The following is a 26310-nucleotide window of genomic DNA, read 5'->3' on the forward strand; positions in this document are numbered from 1 at the left end:
CAGAGCTCTTTACCACCACTGAGCCATCTCCCCAGATCCCGCTTTTTTGTTTTTTGTTTTTGTTGTTGTTGTTGCTTGAGAGGGGTCTTGTATGGCATAGGCTGGCTACAAACTGGATTTGTAACTGAGGATAACTTTGAACTTTTGCTGGTACTATAGGTATGCACCACCATTCCCAATTAATGCAGCACCAGGGATAAGACCCTCATGCACACTAGACAAACACTCTATCAGCTGAGCTACACTCCTTTCACTCAAACTAAAGTTTAAAAAAATTCATAGTCATGAGCTGAATGGCATCCATATATATACTTACCTGTAATAGCTGAAGCTTGAGACTCTTGTTCCGTCAGTATGGAATAGCCTAGATAGCCCAAATACTCCAGGCAACGCTGAACATCTAAGTAGGTTGTGAGCCTAAAACCAGGAAGTTTGCAAAGCTTATGTCCTAAATGAGCATTCACAGAAAAAATTCCAATAACTCAAAAAAAATTACCCACCGTTAGGTTTCAGATAATATTTATCATGTTGCTCTACTGTCTTACGTGTCCAGCTATGACTCTGTGTGTATGTGTCTGTATGTACATAAATGTAAAGGTAGGTGTGCACATTTGTGCAGGCCACAGGATCTTTGGTATCATTTCTCAGGAGCTTTCTACCTTGTTTTTTGAGATAAGTCTCTCACTAGTCTGGAACTTGCCAAGAAAGCTAAGCTGAGGGTAGATGAGGATCAAGAATCAGGCTGCCTGGTTCTACCTTCCCTGAGGGGATGATAAGGATATGCCATATCTGTGCTTTTTTAACATTGGTTCTTAAAATAAACTCAGGTCCTTCTAGGCATTTTACTAATTAGGCTATCTTCCCAGCCTCTCCACCCATAACTTTTCCTACACTGTCATTCCTGTAGGGAAATACAGGATAAGGGTGAATTCTTCTACTCTGCCTGCCAGAGAAAGCAAGCCTGGGCAATTAGCTCCTGCACAGATAATGCTGGTACAACCTACAACACAGATATAGATAGTATCTGCTTCTCAGGCTAACATAATGTCCTGTAAACACTGACCAGACAAAAACTAAGCAGATAAAAAAAAGGTTTCATAGAAAAGCAAAAAATATGTCCCGAGAGTACACGAAATTGATCCTTCTTATGTACTTAAGGAATGAAGAGTTTGGGATATGTTTCACTAGGTAGAATCCTTAGTTTGATTCCTAGAAGCAAATAAAATGAACATGAAATCCTAGTTACTTATGAGGTAAAGGCAGGAAGATTAGGAATTCAGGTTTAATCTCAACTATATAGTAAGTTCTAGGCAAGCTTAGAATAGGTAAGACCTGGACTCAGAAAAGGGAGACAGGACTGGAGAAATGGCTCAGCTGTTAAAGGGTAGGCTCTCAACCAAGGGGGGGGGGGAAGTATGAAAAGGGAGAGACAGTGAGGAGGAAGGAGAGAGATGGGTAGAAAAGGGGAAGGGAAGGAAGGAAGAAGAATGGATGGGGAAAGAGGTGGTGCAGAGACAAGAGGGAAAGAGAGAAAATGCTGGAAAGCCTGCCTCAGGTACCCTTCCTTGAGGTGGAGCTCGGTTCTCCTAATACATCTACCTCCTCTAGGAAAAAAAGTTTTTCTCAGCAATGCAAAACAATGATGACATCATGAAGAACAGAGAATTCCCTTAATGCTCTCGGCACAATGCCAAACATGCTCTGAATAGGTTTTAGACATATCCTCATTAAGTTTTATAAGGAATTAATTAAAAATCATTTAAAAGGAATGCAAACTGCAGTTCACAGTAAAATATGCTTCTCCCCATTTGCTGAAAGACTGTGAAACAGCATCAACAGCTCCAATGTGCTTAAACAAACAAAAAGTACAAAATTTTGTTTCATTTTGATGTAATGCTATTTCCTGCAATATCATGAAAAGAAAACAGCCCCTTCTTGAAAAACTTACAATACTTCCACACTTCATCTCAGAGACATGCTGATTAGAGGAAGTTAGGATAGAAGGATCTGCTAAACTTAAAGGAGATACAAAATGACAAGTGCAACACAACCACAATTTAAAAGTAGGTATGACAGTACAGCAAAGAGGTGAGTTCTATACTCACGTCCACTGGGAAAGGAAGCCCTGGTAGGTTATCCAGCCTCTTTCATTTGTGCAAACTGTGTTATTTACATCTGGTCCCCAAGGTATGTAAGGGAAAACTTTAAATAAATCCTTAAGTTCATCAGGTGACAAAGCACAGTCTCTGTCCTGAAGACACATAAGGAAGTAAAATGACATTCAGATCACTGAGAGAAAAATCTTCAAACAAGTGACCTAGCCTAAGTACTATGCTTTGAAAATTCTGCCAGCCATGTTGGCACACACCTTTGATCCCAGCACTTGGGAAGCAGAGGCAGGTGGATCTTTGTGAGTTCAAGGCCAGTCTGGTCTACAGAGTGAGCTCCAGAACAGTCAAGGCTGCATTCTCAAAATAAAATAAGAATTCTCTCTCTCTCTCTCTCTCTCTCTCTCTCTCTCTCTCTCTCTCTCTCTCTCTCTCTCTCTCTCTCTCTCTCTGTGTGTGTGTGTTTTGTTTGTTTTCCAAGACAGTGCTGGGATCAAAGATGTGTGCCACTACCACCCTGCCTAAAATGAGAACTTTCATATATTTTATTAAGACATTTCCTCAAGTCAGGCAGTGGTGGTGCAAATTTTAATCACAGTACTCAGGAGGCAGAGGCAGGCAGATCTTTCTGAGTTTCAGGACAGCCTGATCTACAGAGTGAGTTCCACGACAGCGGGGGTGAGGGGGAGGTGGGTGGTTGTTACACAGAGAAACCTTATTTCAAAAAACAAAACAAAACACATTTCATCACATTATGAAAGTCTATTGGAAAACTAGACTTTTTAACCTGAAAATAATAAAATCGCTTAATTTAAAAACTTAAATTTTGGTGACATATCATGAACAGCAAATAGCTTAAAGGATAAAAGAAAATCACCCACAGAAAAATATTTGAGCTGGGCATAGTGGTGCATGCCTCTAATTCCAGCACTTGGGAGGCAGAGACAGGCAGATATCTGTGAGTTTGAGGCTGATCTAAAGATCAAGTTCCAGGACAGCCAATACTGTTATCCTGTCTAGAAACAACAACCCCCTCCCCTAAAAGAAAAATATTTGACTATGTACCTTGGAAAACTGTAGGCAAAGACTTACCAAATCATGTTTGTCAAAAGTGCTTTGAAGAAACAAATATGCATGATGATTTAATTCAGTAGTGCAATCAGGAGGTATTTTTAGACTGTTGAAAAAATGTAATAATAAATCATTAATCAAAGATTAAAATTTAATGAGAAAATTGAAATAAGTATTTTTGTGGGATGACAGTTCATATAGACATTCTCAGGGAAGTCTCTGGGGTGATTATGACATTCCTCAGAAGACTTAATAAATAATGTTCATTCCAAAGTGGCATATACATATTCTTCCTAAATATTATTAGGGCAGGTTAAAATAACAACTTTACAATGGAATGTGGCTCAGCTGGTAGAATGCTTGTCTATGCACAAAGCCCTCAGGTTGACTTCCAGAACAATATAAACTGGGAGTGATAGCACATGTCTATAATCCAAGCATTCCAGAGGTGGAGGCAGGGGGATCAGGTATTCAAGGGGATCTTCAGCCAGCTTGTACAATTTCAGACCCAATCTCAAAAAACAAAAAACAGCCAGGAGATGACTTAGCAGATAAAAGCACTTACTGAACAAACCTGACAACCTAAGTTTGAATCCCTGATATCCATGTTTAAAAAGAAACTCAAGCCAGAGGCAGGCAGATCTCTGTGAGTTTGAGACCAGTCTGGTCTACAGAGCTAGTTCCAGAATAGCCTCCAAAGCCACAGAGAAACCCTGTCTCAAGAAACAAAAACAACAACAAGGTCTTAGAGTGAGTTCCAGGACAGTCAGCACTACACAGAGAAACAGTCTGGAAAAATATAACAAGACAAACAAAGGGGAAAAAAATATTCAATGGTGTAAGTCACAACTATTGGCTTAATATTAATGGTGTTATTGTAATGAATTGAAAATAATATATATATATAGTATTTAACAAATGTCAAATTCAGTAAGTTAGGTGCTAGAGAGACAAAAACAAAATATGCTTCCTACTTTAGAACATTTAAAAATTATTTTTGCCTATTTACTGTTTTGGAAATTTTCATTATTCATTTGTTTTTGAGACAGGATGTCATTATTAAGACAAGACCCACCTGTATATTTGTTCAGATATAATAGGGTAAGAATTCAATAATGATAATGTGTAAAATCTGCCAGTTGTAGTGGCACACAACTTTGATCCCAGCACTCCAGAGGCAAAGACAGGTGGATCTCTGTGAGTTCGAGGCCAGCCTGATCTACAAAGCTAGTTCCAGGACAGCCAGTGCTACACAAACTATACAGACCAAAGTGACCTTGGACTCTGTAGGAGACACTAGCTCACTTGAGCACGTTGCTCTGGCAGGCCTTGCCCTTCTTCCTAGTTTCCTCTGCCTTGCTAAAAAAATGTTTAGCCACCAAGGTCTATTTCCCTTATTTGGCTACTTCCTCCTCCTAAGGCTGACTACCAAGGTCCAGCTATCAAAGTATTGGAGTCCAGCAATCAGAAGCGTCCTTTGGCTCTCCTAATTAACATGCCCAATTAAAATTAGATACCTCATCTTAACACAAGGTTTCCCCTTGTACCTTTATAAACTGCCATTTTTCTATGTGCCACACCCATCTCTTTACCCTTACCCTTCTCCCTCTATCTCCTATCTTTGTCTCTTATCTCTGTCCTTTGCCCTCTGGGGTAAATAAATCTTTGTGCTGAATCATGTCTCAGCCTCCCAAGTGCTGGAATGATAGGAGTACACTGCCAAGCCTGACTAAATTTTATTTTTAGGTGTACTGGCGAGTTTATGTCAACTTGACACAGTAGAGTTATTGGAGAGGAGGGAGCCTCAATTGAGAAAAATGCCTCCATAAGACCAAGCTATAGGCAAAAATGTAGAGAATTTTCTTAATTAGTGATGGATGGGGAAAGGCCCAATCCATTGTAGGTGGGGCTACCCCTGGACAGATTGAGCAAGCCTTGGACAGCAAGCCAGTAAGTAGCACTCCTCCATGACCTCTGCATCAGCTACACTCTCCAGGTTCCTGACATTCTTGAGTTCTTGTCCTGACTTCCAGTGAAATGAACTGTGATGTGGAAGAGTAAATTAACTCCTTCCTTGGCAAGCTGCTTTGGCCATGGTGTCTCATCATAGCAAATAGCAACCCTGATTAAGACAACTGTCATGGAATATTTGTGTTTATTTATAGAATACAGTATTATAAATTCCTATCTGTGCTAAGGGTAGCGTACACATTTAATCCCAGCACCAAGGAGGGAGAGGCAGGCAGATCTTTGAGAATTCAAGGTCTGCCTGGACTACATAGTTAGTACCAGGCCATTAAGGACTTATATAGTGAGGAAAAACATACTTACCTGTATAGAATGTATGATAAAATATAATAATTAGTACTTCTATCTCCTAAAATACTATTATGTCTACATGTTAAGACACCCTTAGACATCTTTTCTCCAGTGATTTCCTTCCTTCCTCCCTCCCTCCCTCCCTCCCTCCCTTCCTTTCTTTTGATTTTCGAGACACGGTTTCTCTGTAGCTTTGGAGACTGTCCTGGAATTCACTCAGTAGACCAGACTGTCCTTGAACTCACTGAGATCTGCCTGTCTCTGCCTCCCGAGTGCTGGGATTAAAGGTGTGAGCCACAACTGCCCGGCTCCAAAGATTTTCTAATGTATAATTATTACAAACTATAGTTACACTACCATGCTACACATTCTGCTCATTAAGTTGCAACCTAGAACATAGTAATGAACCAATAATCTAATAAGAAAAATGCTCTGGGTCCTTGAAAATGCAGAAAGTTAGAAGAACATTTTCTGAATCATTACACAGATAGCTGGAGGTGCAATTCTTAGACAGAGAAATGGCACCTTGAAGGTAATATATGACTAAAAAAGTAAGAAAGGCCAGAAGATGTCAAGGCCCAATTGTGACAGACCACAATTTCCAAAAGTAGAGAAGAGGCACCCAAAACCAGGCAGTCTCTCCTGGAAGGGCATCACTGAACCCACATTTAAACATGTAATACTCAGTCAACATTACCATCTTAAAAAAATGGCTCAGAGGTTAAGAGCACTGGCTCCTCTTCCCGAGGCCCTGAGTTCAATTCCCAGATGGTGGCTCACAAGCATCTACAAAGAAAATCTGGTGCCCTCTTCTGGCCTGCAGGCACAAATGCAGGCAGAACACTGTACATGTAATTAATAAATAAATACATAATTTTTTCAAAAAGCCATAAAAGTGAAGGGGAAGAAATAATAAACGAGGGGGAAAATGTAACATTTTTCTCATCTTTTGATCTAAAACTATGATTACCCAGCTTCTTTTTTCCCTCTGTTCTCAATAAAAGTTTTTAAAAAGATTCATACATTTGGGTGTGGTTGCACAAATCTGTAGGCAGATCTCTGTTTGTTCAAAGCCAGCCTGGTCTACACAGTGAGAACCCACTTTAAAACAACAAAAGAGTTTCAACTAAGTACTCAGGTGGTGGTGGCACACACCTTTAATCCCAGCACCTTCGAGGCAGAGGCAGAGTCGGGTGGATCACTATGAGTTCAAGGCCAGCCTGATCTATAAAGTGGGATGACCTACAAAACAGCCAGAGCTGTTACACAGAGAAACCCTGTCTCGAAAAACCAAAAAGGAAAAAAAAAAAAAGTGTTTATTATGTCGTGCTATATTAAGTACTGGCTCTCAAGTGGATTATTTTACTTATAAGAGGTCATTTTTGCTTGTCCCAACTGGAAGAAGAGGTGTTTAATGTATCTACTTATTATCCTATAGCAGAGAGGGCAAGACAATATCTACAATAAAGAATTTTCTGGCTGGGTGTGATGGTTCACACTTACGGGAGATGTCCTTCTGTATTTCTGTATGCTGTGAATATATGTTTGGTTGGTGAATAAATGCTGATTAGCCAGTAGCCAGGAAGGAAGTATAGGCTACCAGACTAGGAATGCTGGAAGAGGAACACAGAGAGGGAGCTGCTAAAGATACCATGTAGCTGTCAAAGGAGTAACATGAACGAGGTGGAAATACATAGTTTCATAGAAATGGGTTAATAAGAGAGAGCTAGCCAATAAGAAGCCTGAGCCATCGGCCAAACAGTTTATAATTTATATAAGCCTTAGTGTGTTTATTTGGAACTGTATGACTGCAGGACCAGGCGGGACAGAACCTCAGCACTCTGCAAGCAGAGGCAGGTAGATCTCTGAAGCCAGACTGGTCTACAGAGCAAGTTCTAAGACAGGCTCCAAAGCTAAGTAATAGACTCAAAAAATTCTCTGATCCAAAACGTTCAGAGTGCCAAACTTGACTAATTCTAAATTAGTCACAAGGTATTTAAAAATTATGCATAAACTAAATAACACTTAAAAAATACTTAGCAAATGAAATAAATTAGAAAGCTGAGGTACATACAGGGGGAATAAATACTCGGGCATCAGATCCAGGTCATCATCATAACCAAATCGTCGAAGGACAGTCCAAGTTGTCTCATGCCTCCCCCTCTGGATAAAAAGTGTATGTAAAAAGAGAAAACCTGAAATAAAGTAAATCAGTAAATACAGTTGATGTGAAGACTGTTAACTGTGGCAGGGAGGAAAGCATACAATGTCAGCTGGATTTGTGAGAATTCATGAACTAGTTTCACAGTGAGGAACAAAACAGAGGCCCTCCGTGTCTGAAGGAACTCATTTCAGATTCATTTCCCATAAACACCCAGCTTTGCAAGAGCAAGCAATGGACAAAATAGACAAGGTTACATCCCAAAGGAGCACAATGACAGCCAGAGCTACATGATAAAAACAAATGAAAATGATGTACATGTCCTCTGGCTCACTTCTATAATGGGAAATTCTGGGTTTTAATTTCAGTTTTTAATTATACCATAACTCAGCAATGTACTCAATAAGAAACACTATAATTGGTAAATCTGACTCACATACATAGTCCCTAAAAGTAATTTTTGCCTGATGATGGCTTATGAGTACTAAGATGTTTGTTACATGTATATCTTTCCCTCATATAGCTCTCTGCATATCTGATCTAACCAATTTCCCTATCTCTAATTTATACTGAGAGTAAAGATAATAATCTCCCACCAATACTAACATTTCCTTAATGTATAAATTATGCTATTTGAAAACATTAAATTTATAGGGGTGGGAAAAGGGCTAGCAACATAATTAATGCAGTGTTTGCCCTACATGAGTAAGGCCCTAAGTTAACACCCAGCACCGGGGGGGGGGGGGGGGGGAGAAAGTGATGAAGAAACCATTCCCTACCTCTCAGCGTCAACCCACTGTCAGCCACACCATCACTTAAGTGCTTTCTAACCACATTCTTGACATCTTCCAGAGCTTGAGGGGCTAAAGGAGTGTTGAAACAAATTCTCTAGCAAAAACAAAATAAAATAAATTTAAAGACAAACCAGAATATAAATCCACAGATAATACGTGTTCATCTATAAAATCAAAGTGCTACAACCAAAAGAAACAAGTAAATGGCACCCCTACTTCCTATTATCTAAGGAAAGGATGTCATCCTCGAAGAAAGAAGCCTGCAGCACTCCTCATTCTGGTTCAGAAACATAAAGTCTTTTTGTGGTCACTTAATACAAAATCCAGAAGGAACAGTCATTTAGAGTTTGTCATTCTTCATACACCCACTGAATACCACAACCTCAAATTATCATTAAGTCTCTGTTCCTAGGCATAATATGCTTTTCATATCTTACAATTTAATACTTGGATGTGATAGTTTTACAGATATGAGGACAGGTTGCTTAGTAGCATACTGTTAATCCTATCATTCTTAATCTGAAGCTAAACAAAGTTACCTGAAAGAAGTTGAGTTCAGCATCATTCAGAGTGCCATCATTGTCTTGATCAGATATTTTAAATATACGAGTGAGGGCTTTTATACAAGCTGGTTTCATCTATACAACAGAGAGAAAAGAAAAAATAATTTAAAATACAATTTTCACAGTACTGAGAAAATGTCTAATAGTTTTTTTTATTAACTTCACAAACTGACAACATGAAGAAATGAACTAAAGCTCAGCCATTTAATTAAGCACAGAGGACTGAAACGATGGCTTGTTGGGCAAACATTCTATAACTGTGCCATCTCCTCAATCCTTTTATTTTTTAACTCCCTCCCCCCCCCCCTCCCCGTTGTCAGAGGACAACATTGGTTGTCAGTGCTCATCTCTCACCTTGGTTGACACAGGATCTACTGCCTGCTTATGGTGAGTCTCCTGCCTCACCTTCCCAAGTTTACAGAGGAGCACTGGGATTATAGACACAGGCTACTGCATCCAGCTTTATGTGGATTCTCAAGACACTTATGCAGCAGGCATTTTACCCAGCCATCTTTTTTTACTTTGTATTTTGAGCCATGATCTCACTTATTTGCCCAAGCTTAGCCTTCCAAATAACTGGGACTGCATGCCTGCCCCAGCATGAGCAGCAATGCCCATGACTTTTTACTATATTCTCTTGAATTCTCTCTCTTTTCCCTCTCCCCTTTTTTGCTCAGGCTGGGATTACAGGCATAAGCCATTATATCTTGTTCTCTCTGTGTGTGAGAGCACATAAGCACATATACACGATGGGCATCAAACCCAGGACCTCCTGCTAAGCAAGAACTGAGTTATAATATCAGCCAAAGGAACTCAATATTTTGTGAAAGTTAAGTAAAAAATGAAATTATTCACAAACAAGGTTACAAAATATTATGGTAAGTATATGATTTTTATTAACTTGCTATTGTAAGATTATTTATATTTTGAAAGTGAATCTTGTCTTTCTGAGACCTATATAACATATAAGTAATGGTGCCAGGCATTGGTGGAGCACACTACAGAGCATACTTTGATGAAAAAATACATTGTTACTTGCCAGGGGGTGGTGGCACACACCTTTAGTCCCAGCACTCAGGAGGCAGAAACAGGCGGATCTCTGTGAGTGAGTCCAGCCTAGTTTACAAGAGCTAGTTCCAAGACAGCTTCTAAAAACCACAGAGAAACCCTGTCTCGAAAAACCAAAAAAAAAAAAAAAAAAAAAAAAAAAAAACAAAAAACAAAAGTTACTTACATTTCATCAGACTACTATTATTATTTTTGTTTTGTGAGACAGGGTCTTTCTACAGAGTTCCTGGCTATCCTGGAACTCACTCTGTAGACCAGACTGGCCTCAAACTCAGAGATCGGGCATGGTACTATTATTACATTTTTTTTGAGGCAAGCTCTCAAAACTCAGGAATTCAAGGTTCTAAGATCCTTCCTATCTCAAAAAAAAAAAAAAAAAAAAACCAAACAAACAAAAACAATCTAGTAAACTTAGCTTGTACACATATAAAAAAAAGTCTAAAAGTTGAAAATTTCACACAGTATTTTATTTATTAGATATACTTGAAAACTGAATAGCAGATGGCTCTATTCAAGGACTGGGGGCAGGGCAAAGGATCAGCATATTAGCAGAACCAATAATAGGCCTAACAACAGAGCAATAGTTAAAGAATTTAGAATAAACTAAGGTGGTAGTAGCACACATCTTTAACCCCAGCATGCTATGGTGAGTTCGAGGACAACTAGGGCTACACAGAAAAATCCTGTCTTAAAAAACAAAACAAACAAAGAAACAAAAAATACCTAATAGGAAATTTAATGTATCACTGGGTTAAAAGTTTCAGAGGTACATTTCTATAATTCTAAAATATTTTTAAAATTTCATTGACTATGAAATATAGCACCTAGATGGATTGGACTGGAATGCATTTCTGACAAGTTAACTTTGTTGAGACAAGTCTAGGAAACACTAGGTTAAGGATAATTTTTAAAAACTTAAGAATTATCATAAATTAGTAATAAAAAATGAGAAAAAACAGTCAGATTAAGGGATAACTCAAAACTAATTATATTTACCAAGAGTCAGAACTTTTTCTGTCAAGACAACATAGTAAATATTTTAAGTTTTGGAGCCAAATATGCAAAATCACAGGTTTTATTTATATAGCATGAATTCTCTTCTTTTTACTAACATTAAAATGTTAATATAGTAAAAAGTAAGTATAATTTTGTCATGTAGGTCACACACACACAAAAAAAATAGAATTAGCAGGGTGATGGTGTTGCACTCCTGAGGTAGGTGGATCTCTGAGTTTAAGACCAGCTTGGAATACAGAGTGAGTTCTAGGATAGCCAGGATTACAGAAATCCTGTCTCAAAAACACAAAACAACAAACAAAAAAGAATTCTCCTGGGCTGGGCGGTGGTGGCAGATGGATCTCTGTGAGTTTGAGGCCATCCTGGGCTACAAGAGCTAGTTCCAGAACAGCTTCCAAAGCCACAGACAAAAACAAAAAAGAATTCTACTGAAGGGATCAAATTTAACTAACTTGGGATTCAAAGTTAGTGTTCTCTACAGGAACATCAGCTGCTGCAAATACTTATACAACATTGCTGAGCTGTAATGAGACTTCACATAGTTTTTTTATGTTTTGTGATCGAGACTGCCAACTTCCTTTTTTTTTTTTTTTTTGAGAGAGGGTCTCTCTCTATGCAGTTGCTGCGTAGATCAGGCTGGCCTCAAACTCAAAGCTCCTCCTATCTCTGCCTCCCTAGTGCTGGGATTAAAAGTGTGTGCCACCACACATGGCTGCACAATATGTTTTGTTCTTTAATTATCTGTATTTCTTTATGGGGGGCATGACGGTGGAGGTCAGAGGACAAGCCTCAAAAGTTGGTTCTCTCCTTCCACTATGATCTCAGGCTGACAGGCTTAATGCAGGGGCCTTTATGCGATGAGACATCTCGCCATCCCCCAAAACATGATTTTAATTGGGAAAACCCATGGCTTGGAAGGCATCTATAGAGATGAATTAGACTCCATTCTTGGCATCTGCCTTTTAGGATGTAATCACACTGCAGATTCATCAGTTCTGGTTAGGGATCTGGGAGAAAATCAACTACAGAGTTAGATGGACTATGAAATATGGAAATTTCCTTGGACTTGCATCAAAGCCTGAAAAACAATGCTGCAGCAGAAGCTTTGGTTCACCAACTATAAGTGCTTTGCTACTAAAACTCTCTTTGCCATTTGTCTTATATTGGATGGGGTGTGGCACTTGGGAATTGTCACAGCACACAACAGTAAACTCGGCAGCAGTGGGGCAGACAGTGCTGAACAGCAGCCCTGCTCAAACCACTCACAGCCACCATAGATATAAACAAACAAGGATGCCTGGCATGTCAATGTAATATAGTTTTCACATATTACAAAATACAGTTCCTTTAGATTTTCTGTAATAATTAAAAATACAAAAAATATATTCATAGTTTATAGGCTATAAAAAGCCAAGGTTTGGCTAGTGGGTCTCAATTTGCCAACTACTCAACAATATTATAAACTGCAAATCTTTATTTATTTTTAGAATTATTTCTGTGTCTATCTGTCTACATGCTACATATGTGTGAGTGCCTGAAAAGGACAAAGATGTGGGCAGTAGGACTAAAACTCAAGACTTCTGGAAGACAAGGAAATGCTCTTAACTGCTGAGGCATACTTCCAGCCCTCCAAAATTTCATTTCACCTCAGGAAGAGGCAGTGGTGGTGCACACCTTTAATCCCAGCACTGGGAAGGAAGAGGCAGGTGGATCCTACACAGAGTTCCAACACAGATAGATCTACACAGTGAATCAAAGATAAAAACAAAACTCAGGGTTAGAGAGCTGGCTCAGCAGTTAAGAACACTTGTTGCTTTTGTAGAGGACCCAGGTTTGATTCCCAGCACTCAGGTGCTGGCTCACAATCATTTGTAACTCCAGGTACAAGGATCTAAAATCATCTTCTAACCTTCTCAGGCACCAGGCATGCACATGGTACACATATATACATGCAGACAAAATACTCATATTCATAAAATAAGTAAATTTAAAATTAACTTTTTAAAATATCTCAATAAAAATTAATCTAACTAAAAAAATGGGTATAGGTCCTTTGAGTAGATATTTCTTCAATTGAGCATATAAAAAGTTAAGATCATGCTGGGCGCTGGTAGTACACTCCTTTGATCCCAGTATTTGGGAGGTTGAGGCAGGTGGATCTCTGAGAGTTCGAGGCTAGCCTGGTCTACAAAGTTAGTTCCAGGACAGGCTCCAAAGCAATACAGAGAAACACTGTCTCGAAAAAACCAAAGGGGGGGGGGGGAATCATTACTCATAAGGGTAATATAAACAATGATGTATTTTTTAAAATTTTATGTGCATTGGTGTTTTGCCTGCATGTATGTCTATGAGCGCTTTGTGTCTGTGGGGGGAGTTAGACAGTTGTTAGCTACCATGTGGTGCTGGGAATTGACCCCGGGGTCCTCTGGAGGAGCAGTGAGTGCTCTTAACCATTGAGCCGTCTCTCCAGCTCCCAAAATGGTATTTTCTAGAATGACTGTAATAAACCAAAAGACCAAGAACATAAATGACTGCTGACAAAGATGTAAATAAGTTGTAAATTTCATCTGGATATGGCAATGAATACTAGTAATCTTAACACTTGGAGAAGAAAGGTAAGGAAGGTAGGAGAATCAGGAACTCCAGGCCATTCTCGCTATACATTATATAAACACACCCTGGGAGAATGGGGGAGAGACAGATATGGAGTGGTGGTGCACACTTTTAATTTCATCACTTGGGAAACTGAGGCAGGTGGATCTCTGTGAGTTCAAGGTCAGATTGGTCTACAAAGTAAACTCTGGAAAGTCAGAGCTACATTAAAAAAAAAAAAAGACCCCAACTTTAAAAGAGAGAGAGAAATGGGAAGAGGAGGGAGAGGGAGGGAGGACAGAGGAGGAGTGAAGAAGAGGAAAGCTGGGGGAGGAAGGAAAAAAAAAGAGAAAAAGAAAGTGAATCTTACTTGCTGGTGGTGGCACACAGCTTTAATCCCAGCATTCAGGAGTCAGAAGCAGTCTGAACTCTGTAAGTTTGAGGCCAGCCTAGACTACAGACTGAGTTCCAGTACAGCCAAGGCTACACAGAAAAACCCTGTCTTAGAAAAACAAAACAAACAAACAAACAAACAAAAATTGGATCTTTATACATGGCAGTTGGGAATGGACAATATTCCCTGATACTGTGGGAATATCTGATGGTTCCTCCCTTAGTTAAACATACAATGGTCTTGTTACTCAGCAACACCAATGCTACATATAATAGAAAAAAAACTGAAAACAGGTGTTTCAAGAAAAAAAAAAAACTTGTATGTGAAGAACGAGTTAACATTAACAGCAGCTTATTCACAATAGTTGAAAGGGAGAAACTATTTCAGCAGACATCAAAAGAAATGAAGAGTTGTTCCCTCCATATGATGACATTTTATTTAACTAGAAATTAAATACTGAAACATACTACAGCATGAGTGAACTTCTAAAAATGGTGCTGGTGAAGAAAAGAGAAATAAAAGCTACTCATTGGTGCCTCCACTGCTGAGGACTATCCAGGAGAGACAAAGTAGATTAGCAGTTGCTACGGGTGGGTCAAAGAGGGCTGGGGAGTGATTGCTAATAGTCACAGGGTTTTTCTGGGGAAGGATATAAGGCAGTAGCTTTAGATAAGAGGCAATCTGAATATACTAAAAACCACTTATGAAAAAGGCTAGCTTTGTGTTATATATCTTTTAAAAACTCAGTTTTAAATCTATTGCAAAATTTTATTAACTGCTGGGTATTTCTCAATGGGATTACTGTATTTCTTAGCTATGAAAGTATATCCAGGCTGGAGAGATGGCTCAGCGGTTAAGAGCACTGGCTGCTCTTCCAGAGGACCCTGGTTCAATTCCCAGTACCCACATGACAGCTCACAACTGTATGTAACTCCAGTTCTAGGGGACCTGACACCTTCACACAGACATACATGCCGGCAAAACACCATCCACATAAAATAAAAATAAATAATTTAAAAAGAAAAAGGAAAGTTGCACCACATGTACTGGACAAAAAACTGTAAGAGGTCAGAGATTGTAACTCAGAGATAGCACATTCACTTACTATGCACAAAGCCCTGAGATCAATTACTGAAACAAAACAAAACAAACAAACAAAATTATTCCCCAAGTTTTTTGTTAGATTCATAGATTTTCAGGGCTGATGAGATGAATTAGTAGATAAACAACACTTGTTACCAACCCTGACAAGGGACCCAAACAGTGGAAAGAATTGACTCCCACAAGCTGTTCTCTGACCTCTACAGGCATGCCATGGCATGCATCCACCTCACAAAATAAATAAATAGAAAATTAAGAGAAAAGTTCAGATATTTTACAGTTGCAAAGTAAATAAATAAATGCCTTGTTAGTGTTGCCAGTTCTGTAAGTCAGTGGTACTACCTGAAAGAATACTTAGACTGGAAACTTTATGAAGACACAACCAGAACATTCAACAACTTAATAATCAACATAATTCAATTTCAGAAGCTTCATCTTTATAAAATGCTAACCATTACTAAAACCCAACCATACTGTATCGTTCAGGCCCACAGAACAGAGTCTGGGGTTACCTCTTTCTCCTCTGGGCAGTACAGAGGCCCTGTAGGATGAAGAACAGCTTTCTGTGCATAATAAAACAGCTCTGATATATTCTTCAGGTTTTTTGCTGAACACTAAAAAAATAAATAAGTAAATAAAAGTTTAAAATTTTATACTCTGAAATCAATTATGTTAACTAAAAACAATTTTAAAAGTGTCAATATAATAGATATTCCTCCCTTGGAACCTCTCCCACTCTCAGGAGTTTTCCTCATTTTCTCTTACTACATCTACTTGGCTTAGTGGAGGGGGAGGAGGGGGACAGGGAAAAGCCAATAAGGTGAAAGTAAGAGTCCTTGAAGAGCCAGGTGGTGGTGGCACATGCCTTTAATCCCAACACTCAGCAGGCAGAGGCAGGCAGATTTGTGAGTTTGAGACTAACCTGATCTACAAAGCGAGTTCTAGGACAGGCTTCCAAGCTACATAGAGAAACCCAACCAAAAAAAAAAAAAAAAAAAAAAGATTCCTTGCAAAAATGAACCCTTTGTAGACAGTACCAATGGCTCCATAGAGCTTAAGAGGAAAACTTTCAAATTCTGGTTTGTTTGTTTTTTTTGTTTTGTTTTGTTTTGTTTTTTTTATTTTGTTTTGTCTTTTGTTTTTCAAGACAGGGTTTCACTATGTAGTGCTGGCTATACTGGAACTCACTCTGTAGACCAGGCTAGCTTCAAACTCATAGAGATCTGTTTGCTTCAGCCTCTCGAGTGCTGGAATTAAATGAGTCCATCACCACCCGACATAAATTCTCTGTTTTATCTGGTTTATATGACTTTACAAAGAACAGAAAATTTATTCTATCCCACATAATCCCTCCTTCCCACGAGGCATACCTCTACACAGGTTTCTATTTCTGTATATTGGTTCATAATAGGAAGGATGGTCTCCATACTACTATATTCCACCAGATCAGATTTGTTCCCAACCAATATCAAAGGCAGCCTGAAATAAATAGGGCATTAATGCAGTAAAGAAAACAAAAGATGTTAGATTTATATCTTCACTTACATCATTCCCCATTCTAACTAAAACACTTTAAACTTCCCACCAAAACTTCTCTAGTACATTCAGGCCAAGGCCCCCAGAGAGTAGTTTCATTCAGTCAGTATCCACTTATAGAGTGCCAGTTCCAAGCACACACTCTTCTAAAGTATTAAGGGCATTAAGGAAATTGTTCCTGGAGCTGGAGAGATGGTTCAGCAGTTAAGAGCACTGGCTACTCTTCCTAGACTACCCAGGTTCAATTCCCAGAACTCCCATGATGACTCACACGGTCTGAAACTATAGTTTCAGGAAATCTGACACCTTCACACAAACATCAATGCACATAAAATAAACAGAAAGAAAGAAAAAGGTCTCTCTCATTCAAACAGTGAAAACCAGAAAAAGAGCAGTAAATTATTTCTAAAGTGTCATGAAGGAAGTGAATAGGGAGGCACAGGATAGAATAATGGGAGGGAAATGATATTTGAGCCAAGGATTGAGGGACAAGATGCAATTTGCCACATGGAGAGCAGAGAGAGTTGTCTGGGAAAAGAAAAGCATGAACATCCTGGGGGGGAGGGGTCAGAGAACAGGAAAAGCATACCAGAATAGAGAGTGGTGAACAAAGAAAGGGTAAGAAATGGGTTACACTGAGGATGAAAGGGCAGATACATTAAGGAATATAGGTTGTAGCATTAGTATAAATGAGAAATCAATAAAGAATTAGAGGTAGGGCAAGATCTAATCTAATCAATGCTGGTTTTTTGGGGATGTGGGGTGGTTTGAGGCAGGATTTCTCAGTGTAACTTTGGAGCCTGTCCTGGAACTAGCTCTGTAGACCAGGATGGACTCGAACTCACAGAGATCTGCCTGCCTCTGCCTCCCAAGTGCTGGGATCAAAGGTGAGAGCCACCAACGCCTGGCATAATCAATTTTTTTTATTATTAGTATTTTTGATGTATCTGATACTACTGAACTCAACACTTAAGTTTTTGTTTTAGTTTTTTTGTATTCATGAGTGCTTTGCGTGCATATAAATATGTACTCCATGTTCATGCCTGGCACCCACAGACCGCAGAAGGCGGCATTGGATTCCCCTAGAACTAGAGGTACAAACAGTTGTAAGCCACCATGTGGTGATCAAAATCAAACCCAGATGTTTTGGAAGTGTAGCCAATGCTCTTGACTGCTGAGATAACATCTGGGTTCTGGGATGTGATCGGCTACTTTTCAGAGATACACAGTGAAGCATTTATAACTTGGTGTGATGTCTGTTTGTTTCAAAATGGCCCAATAGGATAGCTAAACAAGACTGGTCTGAAATTAACTGTTGAAGTTGGGTGATGCTCTCTCTGGTTTTTCAAGGCAGGGTTTCTCTATGCAGCCTTGGCTATCTTAGACTTCACTCTGTAGACAAGGCTAATCTTGAACTCATAGAGATTTGTCTGCCTCTAGCTCCCAAGTACTGGAATTAAACAAGTGTGCCATTACACTCAGCTATTATTCTTTTTTATGTGTGAACTTTTTCATTAAGAAACAGCCTTAGCCTTGGAGCCAGGCATTGTTTGAGAATGCCTTTGATCCCAGCACTCGGGAGACAGAGGCAGGTGGATCTCTGTGAGTTCAAGGCCTGCCTGGTCAACAGAGGTAGTTCCAGGACAGCCCCCAAAGCCACAGAGAAACCCTGTCTCAAAACACAAACAAACAAACAAACAAAAAAAAAAAAGAGCTTTGGAGCCAGGAGGTGGTGGTAGATGCCTTTAATTCTAGCTATGGGGAGGCAGAGGCAGAGAGGGAAATCTCTGTGAGTTTCAGACCTGCCTGGTCTACAGAGTGAATTCCAGAACAGCCGGGTCTACATGGAGAAACCTTGTCTCAAAAAACAGGGGAAAAAAGAAAAAGAAAGAAAGCAAAAAAAAAAAAAAAAAAAGCCCTTGGCTGACAACTCTTACAAACATGGTGAATGTTCCTAAGAGCCACCAAACTTCCTTCAAGATATGTGGCAAGCACCAGAACCACAAAATGACACAGTATAAGAAAGGGAAGGAATCTTTGTATGTCCAGGTAAAATAGAATTATTGCAGAAGTTGGAGCAGCTATGGTGGGCAGACTATGCTTATTTTCCACAAGAAAGCTAAAGTTACAAAAATCGCTGAGGCTAGAGTGTGCTGAGCCTGACTGCAAATCTAAGAGGGTGCTGGCTATTTAAAGATGTGAGCTCTATGAATGGGGAAGTAGTAAGAAGAGAAAGAGCCAAGGGAACCAGCTCTAAGATGATTTTAGGGTTTTTGTTTGTTTTTCAAGACAAGGTCTCATTCTGTAGCCCTGGCTATTCTAGAATTTCCTCTGTAGACCAGGCTGGCCTCAAACTCACAGAGATCTGCCTGCCTCTGCCTCTGCCTCCCAAGTCCTGGGATTAACGGTGTGTACCACCACAGCCCAGCTAAGATGATTTTGTCATGAAGACAATAAAATTGTGAGCTTTTACTCACTAAAAAAAAAAGAAAAAGAGTAAAAGAAATGAAATTTTTTCTTTACTGTGTGTGTGTGTGTGTGAGAGAGAGAGAGAGAGAGAGAAAGATAGAGAGATAGAGAGAGAGAGAGAGATCTAGGGATCATCATGTCATCGAGGTTGTCACTGACCCAGAAAAGGCTTTTGAAAAATATGGTGGCAGAGCTGGAGGGGTGCTCATTGGTAAAAAGTACTGACTGATCTTCCAGGGAACCTGGGTTCAGTTCCTAGCTCCACATGGCAGCTCACAAGTGTCTGTAACTTGAGGATCCAAAACTCTCACACAGACATACATACAGGCAAAACAGCAATAAAATAAAAATAAATTTAAAAAACAAAAATAAAAATAAGGTGCCTTGAGGGCTACTGTGATGGTTCAGTGGTTAAAAGCACTTGTTTTTGACAACATTTTTAAATTCAGTGGCATAAATTGGTTCTTTATAGATACTGTCCAAAGTATGCTCTTTTCTCTGGAGAGGTCTTCCTAGAAATAGCTCCAACAAGGAGAAGGGGCTAAGAGCATGAGGCCTTTAAGGCATCAATGTCTGTTACAACATTCTATGATCATGGTCTTTTTGTTTGTTTGTTTTTTGAGACAGGGTCTTTCTAAATAATCCTGGCTGTCCTTGAACTTGCTATATAGACCAGGCTGGCCTCAAACTCACAGAATCCCTTCCTGAGATTAAAGGCGTGTGCTAACACCTCCTGAAAAGATGACGGTCTTTAGTTGCACTATTGCCATAACCACGACAAGTGGCTAATAGCACTGACAGCGTCATTCTCTTCTTTCAACTTTGTCAGTAACTCACCAAAAGTTTAAGACACAATGAAGAGGAGCCTTCAAAGTGATGAAGGCCCCTAAGTCACAGTTTCACTTCCATAAATAAGAAAAACAAGGGGCACGGGTGGTGGTGGTGCCCGCCTCTGATCCCAGCACTCAGGAGGCACAGGCAGGTGGATCTCTGAGAGTTTGAGGCCAGCCTGCTCTACAAGAGCTAGTTCCAGGACAGTTTCCAATGCTACAGAGAAACCCTGTCATGAAAAACAAAACAAAACAAAGAAAACAAAATAAAAAAAAAAAAAAAAAGAAAAAGAAAAAGAAAGAAAGAAAAACAAGGAACAGGGATATCAGACTTCCAGAGTATGCAAGGACAAATGCTGAAAAGGGGTTCTGAAAAATTGAGAAAAGTACCAGATGGATACAATTAATATTTAAAATATGATTTTCTTAACATTTAAAAATATTTAAATAGGAGCTGGAGAGATGGTTTGGTTATTAAGAGTACCTGTTACTCTTCCCAAGGACCTGGATTTGTTTCCAGCACCCACATGGTGGCTCACCAACATTTATTAACTCCAGTTACAGAGGATCTGATACCCTCTTACAACCTCTGCAGAATGTATACAGTGTACCAAACTTCACACATACACACAAATAAAAACAAGTAAACAAATCATTTTTAAAAATATTAAAATGTTGGGCCAGGAGTGGTGGAACAAACCTTTAATACCAGCACTCATGAGGCAGACAGATCTCTATTAGTTTGAGGTTAGCTTGCCAGCCTGGTTTACATGGTGAGAACCTGTCTCAAAAGGGGAAAAAAAAAAAAAAAAGATTGAAGGCTAGGCATGAAAGCACCAGAAGCATACACCTTTAATCCCAGCACTTGGGAGGTAGAGGTAGGTGGAGCTCTGTGAATTCAACATAGCCTATATAGTAAGACTGTCTTTAAAAGAAAAAAAAGAAAGGAAAGAATAATAAAAATAATTTTGTTCAATCAAATATTGTAAGGAAAATTTTGGTTTTGACTTAAAACTAAAAATATTTATGCAAAGAACTAAAAGTCTATTTGAAAATTACTGTATGTGTCCTCATGTCGTCTTTTTCCCCCATCATACTTGTATCTTACAAAGAATCACATAGAAGCTCCTTGCATGAATTCCTAAATAAAGATTTACAGGACCGGGTGGTGGTGGTGCACGCCTTTGATCCCAGCACTCAGGAGGCAGAGGCAGGGTGGATCTTTGTGAGTTCAAGGCCAGCCTGATCTATAAGAGCTAGTTCCAGAACAGGATCCAAAGCCACAGAGAAGATATATACAATCAACAGCTGTTCACGTTTTGAGTAATCAACAATTCCACACCTCAGTAAAGAAGCAACTCAAGAGAGCACATAACACGGGCAAAGATAGACTCACAAAAATGACACAAGCAGCAGTTTGTGAACAGAAATGTAGGATTACTAACATATTTAATGTTAGTAATTATAAATCTTGACAGTGTCAGAGTTGTTTTCTGCTTTGTTCTCAGATCTTTTTACTATTTCTCATCACTCCTGCCACCCTCAAAAGATATGGAAGTAGGTGAACAGAGAGAAACTGATAAAACCAATGTAAAAGGCCAGGGAAGTAAAGGCAATTCTGGAACCAATGCAATTAAAGGAGAGAATGGACCACTCCACCCAGGAGACAGGGTTTCTCTATGCAGCCCTGGCTGTCCTGGAACTCACTCTGTAGGCCAGGCTGGCCTCAAACTCAAGAGGTTCACCTGCCTCTGCCTCCTGAGTGATGGGATTAAAGGCATATATTACCACTGCCCACCTCAATTTATTTTTTTATTAGTTTATGTGTGAGTGTTTTTCCTGCATGTGTGCCTGTGTACCACACTTGTGCCTGGTATCTGAGGAGATGGTGTGAGGCTCTATGTAGGCACTGGCCAAACCCAGGCCCTTTGAAACAACAACTGCTCTTAACCACTTCAGCCCTAAATCTTGCATATTTCACTCTGACACCTATGTGTACATGCATACATACACAAACACACAACAAATAAATAGATATATGAAAGAAAAACCAATGTGGAACACATTAATAACCAGTGGATCTAAATAAAGACTTTACAGATAATGTTTATTACTGCTTCTTTCATCTTTTCTCTAAATGTGAAATTTTCAAAAAAAAAAAGAAAATACCTGCTGTCTTTGTCTGTTCTTTCATTTATGAGAGGAATCCATCGGCTTGTTACCTAAAATGAAAGTGGAAGTTAAATCATGATGCAGATCTTTGAAAAGTGGCAACCCCAGCACTTGTGAAGCAGATGCAGGGAGATCTCTGTGAGTCTGAGGACAGCCTGATCTACAAAGCAAGTTCCAGGACAGTCAGAGCTGTTACACAGAAAAACTGTGTCTTGAAAAACCAAACAAACAAACAAGAAAAAAAGAGAAAAGAAAAACTGCACACCTTTAATTCTGTCACTCATGAGTGACAGGCAGGGGAGATTTCTGAGGACAGCCTGGTCTACATATGGAGTTCCAGGCCAGCTAGAGCAACATAATAGTGAAAGTCTGTCTTAAAGGAAGGAAGGAAGGAAGGAAGGAAGGAAGGAAGGAAGGAAGGAAGGAAGGAAGGAAGGAAAGAAAAAAGAGGATAACAGGACAAAAAAAGAAAAAGCATACTTTTTATAATTATTATTTTATGATTATGAGTGCTATGTCTGCATGTGCTTGCTTGGTGCCCAGAGGGCAGAAGAGAGCAAACCCCCAGAACCGAAATGGAGTATCAGAAGAAGAGTGGCCTCTGAACCATCTCTCCTTAACACTATGACTGGATGATCAGCTTTGATCAGATTTTCCATTAAAATTAGGCATGGTGGCATGTATTCAGATGTATTTGGAATCCTAGACTAAGATAGGAACTTCCTATCACGACTTCCAGGCCAGCCTAGGTTACAGAGCAAGACTCTACCTTACAAAAACAAAGTGGGGGCAGTGGTACACACCTTTAATCCCAGCACTTGGAAGGCAGAGGCAGGTGGATCTCTGAGTTTGAAGCCAACCTGGTCAACAGAGTGAGTTCCAAGGGCAGCCAGGTGTACAGAGTGAGACCCTGTCTCAAAAAACAACACCAAAACAAAACAAAAATTTGAGACAGGAAGAGTGCAAGTTCAATGCCTCTCTGGGCTATACAACAATTCCAGACCACCTTAAGGTACATAATAAGAATCTGCCTCGACAGACCTGTGATTTCAAGGCCAGCCTGGTCTATGGAAGAAGGTCTAGGGCAGGCTCCAAAGTTACACAGAGAAACCCTTTTTTCGGAAAAAAACAAAAAAACAAACAAACAAACAAAAAGAACCTGCTTGAATGGGAGGTGGTGGCAAACTCTGGAGGCAGAGATAAGCAGAGCTCTGTGAGTTCAAGATTAGTCTGGTCTATGGAGCTAGTTCCTACAAAAGAAAGACTACACAAAGAAACCCTGTCTCAAAAAACAAAAATAAAAGAATCTGATTCAAAATTAGTAAGTAAATAAATATCATATTTAATTTAGATATAGAGAAAATTTAAATATACCTTATCAATAGAATGTTTGTTGTTAACAGCATAAACTATGCAGATGACATTAGCCTGGAAGAAAAATTAACAAATTAACGGCAGTTTGAAGTAAAATACACATAACAGGATTTAATTATCTAAGATTTTTTTGAGCCAAAGGGGGAATTTTTTTTGAAGAAAAACCTGCCTATAAGAGGAAAGTATCCCTAAAGAACTAGAGCAAGAATACACACTCAAATACCAATGACAACAACAGAGAGTTGAGAAATCCTTGGTAAACTGAAGCATGGTAGTGAATACCTATACAAAGTAGAAGCAGAGGGGTCAAGACAAGTCTCAACTACCCTGGGAACTCAAGGACAGTCTGGGCTATAAGAAACTGTTTCCATCCCCAACTGCCTCTCAGAACTACAAAGATAGGCTCAGAATTATCACTGTTCATGTACACATGTACATACATACACACACACACACATCCAAACACGACTTAATTATGCATACCTGTGATATTTCTTGATGAAGTTGTTCATCACTCTGTTCTGTTTCTATAAAATGATAAAAGTCAATGTTTTGTAGATTTAAAAATTTCAAAACAAATACTCAAAACAAACAAAATGTAATATCCACCTAACAAAATCAGCATAGATGGTTGTGTAGCTTAGGAGCAATTGCTGATTTTTCAGAGGACCATGGTTTGATTCCCAGCATCACACAACAGCTCCTAACTATCTATAACTCCAGATTCAGGGGATCCTATACCCTCTTCTGGCCTCCATGGGCACTAGGCATGAACAATTACATACCTACAGGCACAGACATGCTCATAAAACCCAATTAATCTTCAAAATGATATACTTTAGAACCAGACAAAGTACCAAAATAAGAGTGACCCTTCTTAAAAAAAAAAAAAAAAAGAGTAATCCCTCTTCTGGCCTGCAAGGACAGAAGCAGGCAGAATACTGTATACAAAATAAACAAATAAATCTTTAAAAACTCAAAAAACATGTAGTCAGATAATGCCTTCATTTTCTTTTCTCATTTTTGTTTGTTTTGTTTTTTTGTTTGTTTGTTTGTTTGTTTTTTGTTTTTTTGAAACAGTTTCACTGTGTAGCTCCTAGATGTCCTGGAACTAGCTCTGTAGACTGGGCTGGCCTCAAACTCACAGAGATCCACCTGCCTCTGCCTCCCAAGAGCTGGGATTAAAGGAGTATGCCACCATCCCTGGCTCAAAAGGTGAGAAAGTTAAGAACATATATAGAGTTCAACAAATCATTATAATATATACATGTCTGTGTGTGGTCCAGGAGATCAAAATCAGGGCTAGGAAAACACTATGTAAATGAGTTACATCCTCAGCTGGTCAACAAATTTTAAAATTCAGAACCTTCTCACTCTGGTTTGAGTATGTGTATATAGTATACATGCAAGTGTATATGCATACTCACATTTGTGTGATTCCAAAATATGGATGTACATGCCATATGTGTCCGTGGTGGCCAGAGGCAGGGGATAACCCTGAGGCTGGAGTTATAGGAGGTTGTGAGCTATCTGATGTGGGTGCTAGGAATTGGACCCAGGTTCTCTGCAAGAGTAGTATATGACTAACACAGAGAAATCCTGTCTGGGGGAGTGGAAGGGGAGAGTAGTATGTGATCTTAAACTCTAAACTTCTGAACATTTTTACAAGCTCAGTGAAGTTCTATTTTCAGGGTTATTAAATTAACTCCAGAGCCTCGCCCACTAGAGACCACCGATTACCTGAGTAATCGACAATGTGTGTTGGAACTCTCTCAGGGGTGACATCAGCTGGAATGGTGATTTCTTCCGCCCGAGGAGGAACCTTTATTTGAAAACAAATATAAAAAAAAGAATAAATGTGGAGAAATTATCCATCAAACTTACTAATAAACAATGTAGATTTATCTATATCAGACCCTTCTTCAAAACTACTCTTGTAGGTATTTACTGTATTTTAAAATGCTTTCATTGGGGTGCTATATCATAAAAAGTACAATAAAAACATTTTAAAATAATTTATTTTTATTTACATTGGTGTTTTGCCTGAATAAGTGTTTGTGTGAGGGTGCTGGTCCCCTAGAACTGTACTTACAGACAGTTGTGAGCTGCCCTGTAGGTGCTGGGAATTGAATCCAGGACAGTCAGTACTCTCAACTGCTGAGCCATTTCTCCAGTTCCATAAAAACATTTTAAGATGGGTAAGGAGCTCACTACCCGAGTGATCAGACTTTTGATCCCTGAAACCCTTATGATGGAAAGAGAGAGCCTACTCCCAACAAGTTGTCCTTTTGCCTCCAAATGTGTACTGTGGTACTGTGGCACATAAAAATAACAAATGAAAATGTAATAAACATTTTAACAATAAAATAAAAAGCAAAGAAAAAAAATAAGTTTCCAGCAGAGTACAATAGTAGAGTGCTAACAAATGTCCAGCCCTAGTTTAAAGAAAAAAAAACTTTACCTTTGTAATCAGAGACCACAAAAAAGATACCTCAAGTTTTTCACAAACTTAAAATTATTCTTAATTTGGTATTCAAATATTACATTAAAAAACTATATGGTTTTCATTCTATTTTTTGAGAAGTTAAAACACTTTAGAAATAAGAAGCTATGTTAATCAAAATCAGTCTTGATGACTGTAACTCAGTGGTGGAGAACTTGTCTAGCACATGCAGCCTTGGGTCTAATATTCAGTCTTACAAAACCCACAGAAACCCAAAACAAGATGACAACCTTCAAGG

At 39.1% G+C, this 26310-nt stretch overlaps 1 protein-coding gene across 10 annotated transcripts in view; it reads right to left on the reverse strand.

The window, feature by feature from the left end:
- The window catches only part of Rhot1 (ras homolog family member T1), a 375056-nt gene that overhangs the window by 334766 nt on the left and 13980 nt on the right, over positions 1-26310 (reverse strand). For all 10 annotated transcript variants that reach the window (XM_051179784.1, XM_051179792.1, XM_051179787.1 and 7 more), the window contains exons 3-14: positions 25310-25391; positions 24053-24096; positions 23570-23623; positions 22193-22245; positions 16559-16667; positions 15701-15802; positions 8993-9091; positions 8439-8547; positions 7573-7693; positions 3201-3285; positions 2106-2251; positions 317-417 (exon numbers count right to left, since the gene is read on the reverse strand). In XM_051179784.1, the coding sequence (XP_051035741.1) occupies positions 317-417; positions 2106-2251; positions 3201-3285; positions 7573-7693; positions 8439-8547; positions 8993-9091; positions 15701-15802; positions 16559-16667; positions 22193-22245; positions 23570-23623; positions 24053-24096; positions 25310-25391 (1105 nt within the window). The remainder of the gene's footprint in view (positions 1-316; positions 418-2105; positions 2252-3200; positions 3286-7572; positions 7694-8438; positions 8548-8992; positions 9092-15700; positions 15803-16558; positions 16668-22192; positions 22246-23569; positions 23624-24052; positions 24097-25309; positions 25392-26310) is intronic.

Source organism: Phodopus roborovskii, unplaced genomic scaffold (assembly GCF_943737965.1).
Source record: "Phodopus roborovskii unplaced genomic scaffold, PHOROB, whole genome shotgun sequence".
Taxonomy (NCBI): domain Eukaryota; kingdom Metazoa; phylum Chordata; class Mammalia; order Rodentia; family Cricetidae; genus Phodopus; species Phodopus roborovskii.